We start from the raw sequence: 851 nt of genomic DNA, 5'->3' as shown, positions 1-851 counted from the left end.
CCTGAGCTACCTGCACGAGCCGGCCGTGCTGCACTCGCTGCGCCGGCGCTTCTTGGAGGCCAACTCCATCTACACCTACTGTGGTGAGCCCCGTGCACCCCCTCCTGCTCCTCAGCCTGTGCCCCTTCCCTCTGGCTCCCTCGGGTGGGTGGCCGTCCCACCCCTGCACTCTCCAACAGCCCTCTTCCTCCAGGTATCATCCTCGTGGCTATCAACCCCTACAAGCTGTTGCCCATCTATGAGGAGGAGGTGATCTATGCCTACAGTGGCCGTGAAATGGGGGACATGGATCCCCACATCTTTGCTTTGGCCGAGGAGGCACACAAACAGATGGTGAGGTGAGAGCATCCCAGGGGAGCGCCGCCGGGGATGCGGTGGGGAAGGGCTGAAGCCCACCCTGGACTGTGGCACGTCTGTGGAGAGTGGTCCTTTCGGGTCACAGGGTGTCCCCAGCTTGTATCTCTCTCTGGTAGGTTTGGGAAGAACCAGTCCCTCATCATCAGCGGCGAGTCGGGCGCGGGGAAGACCGCGTCGGCCAAGTATGCCATGAGATACTTCACCACCATCGGGGGTTGCCTTCGGGACTCCAGCATGGAGGAGAAGGTGTTGGCCTCCAGTCCTGTCATGGAGGTGGGTTCCTCTGGCTTCTGAGGCTTTGCACGGCGGTGGCTGGAGTGTCCCTGCACGCTCTCCCTGTACCCCCGATGCTGTGCCGTGTCTGTTCCGCCCTGTGGAATGGGTGGCACGGACCGAACTTCTCCAGAGGCCCTGGAGATCTGAGGCCACCTAAAACGTCCTGCTCCCCCTTCCCCACCAGGCCTTCGGGAATGCAAAGACAACCAGGAATGACA

General features: G+C 61.8%; 1 protein-coding gene across 1 annotated transcript in view; it reads left to right on the top strand.

Moving 5' to 3' along the window:
* The window catches only part of LOC104277750 (unconventional myosin-Vb-like), a gene marked incomplete at its 3' end in the record, with an annotated part of 6,850 nt that overhangs the window by 595 nt on the left and 5,404 nt on the right, over positions 1 to 851 (top strand). Inside the window, exons 2-5 of the mRNA XM_009874488.1 lie at positions 7 to 83; positions 194 to 338; positions 474 to 630; positions 818 to 850. Of these exons, the coding sequence (XP_009872790.1) occupies positions 7 to 83; positions 194 to 338; positions 474 to 630; positions 818 to 850 (412 nt within the window). The remainder of the gene's footprint in view (positions 1 to 6; positions 84 to 193; positions 339 to 473; positions 631 to 817; position 851) is intronic.

This window comes from Apaloderma vittatum, unplaced genomic scaffold (genome assembly GCF_000703405.1).
Source record: "Apaloderma vittatum isolate BGI_N311 unplaced genomic scaffold, ASM70340v1 scaffold30478, whole genome shotgun sequence".
Taxonomy (NCBI): Eukaryota; Metazoa; Chordata; class Aves; order Trogoniformes; family Trogonidae; genus Apaloderma; species Apaloderma vittatum.
Note: the sequence above shows the minus strand (reverse complement) of the source record. Positions and strands in the feature narration are given on the sequence as shown.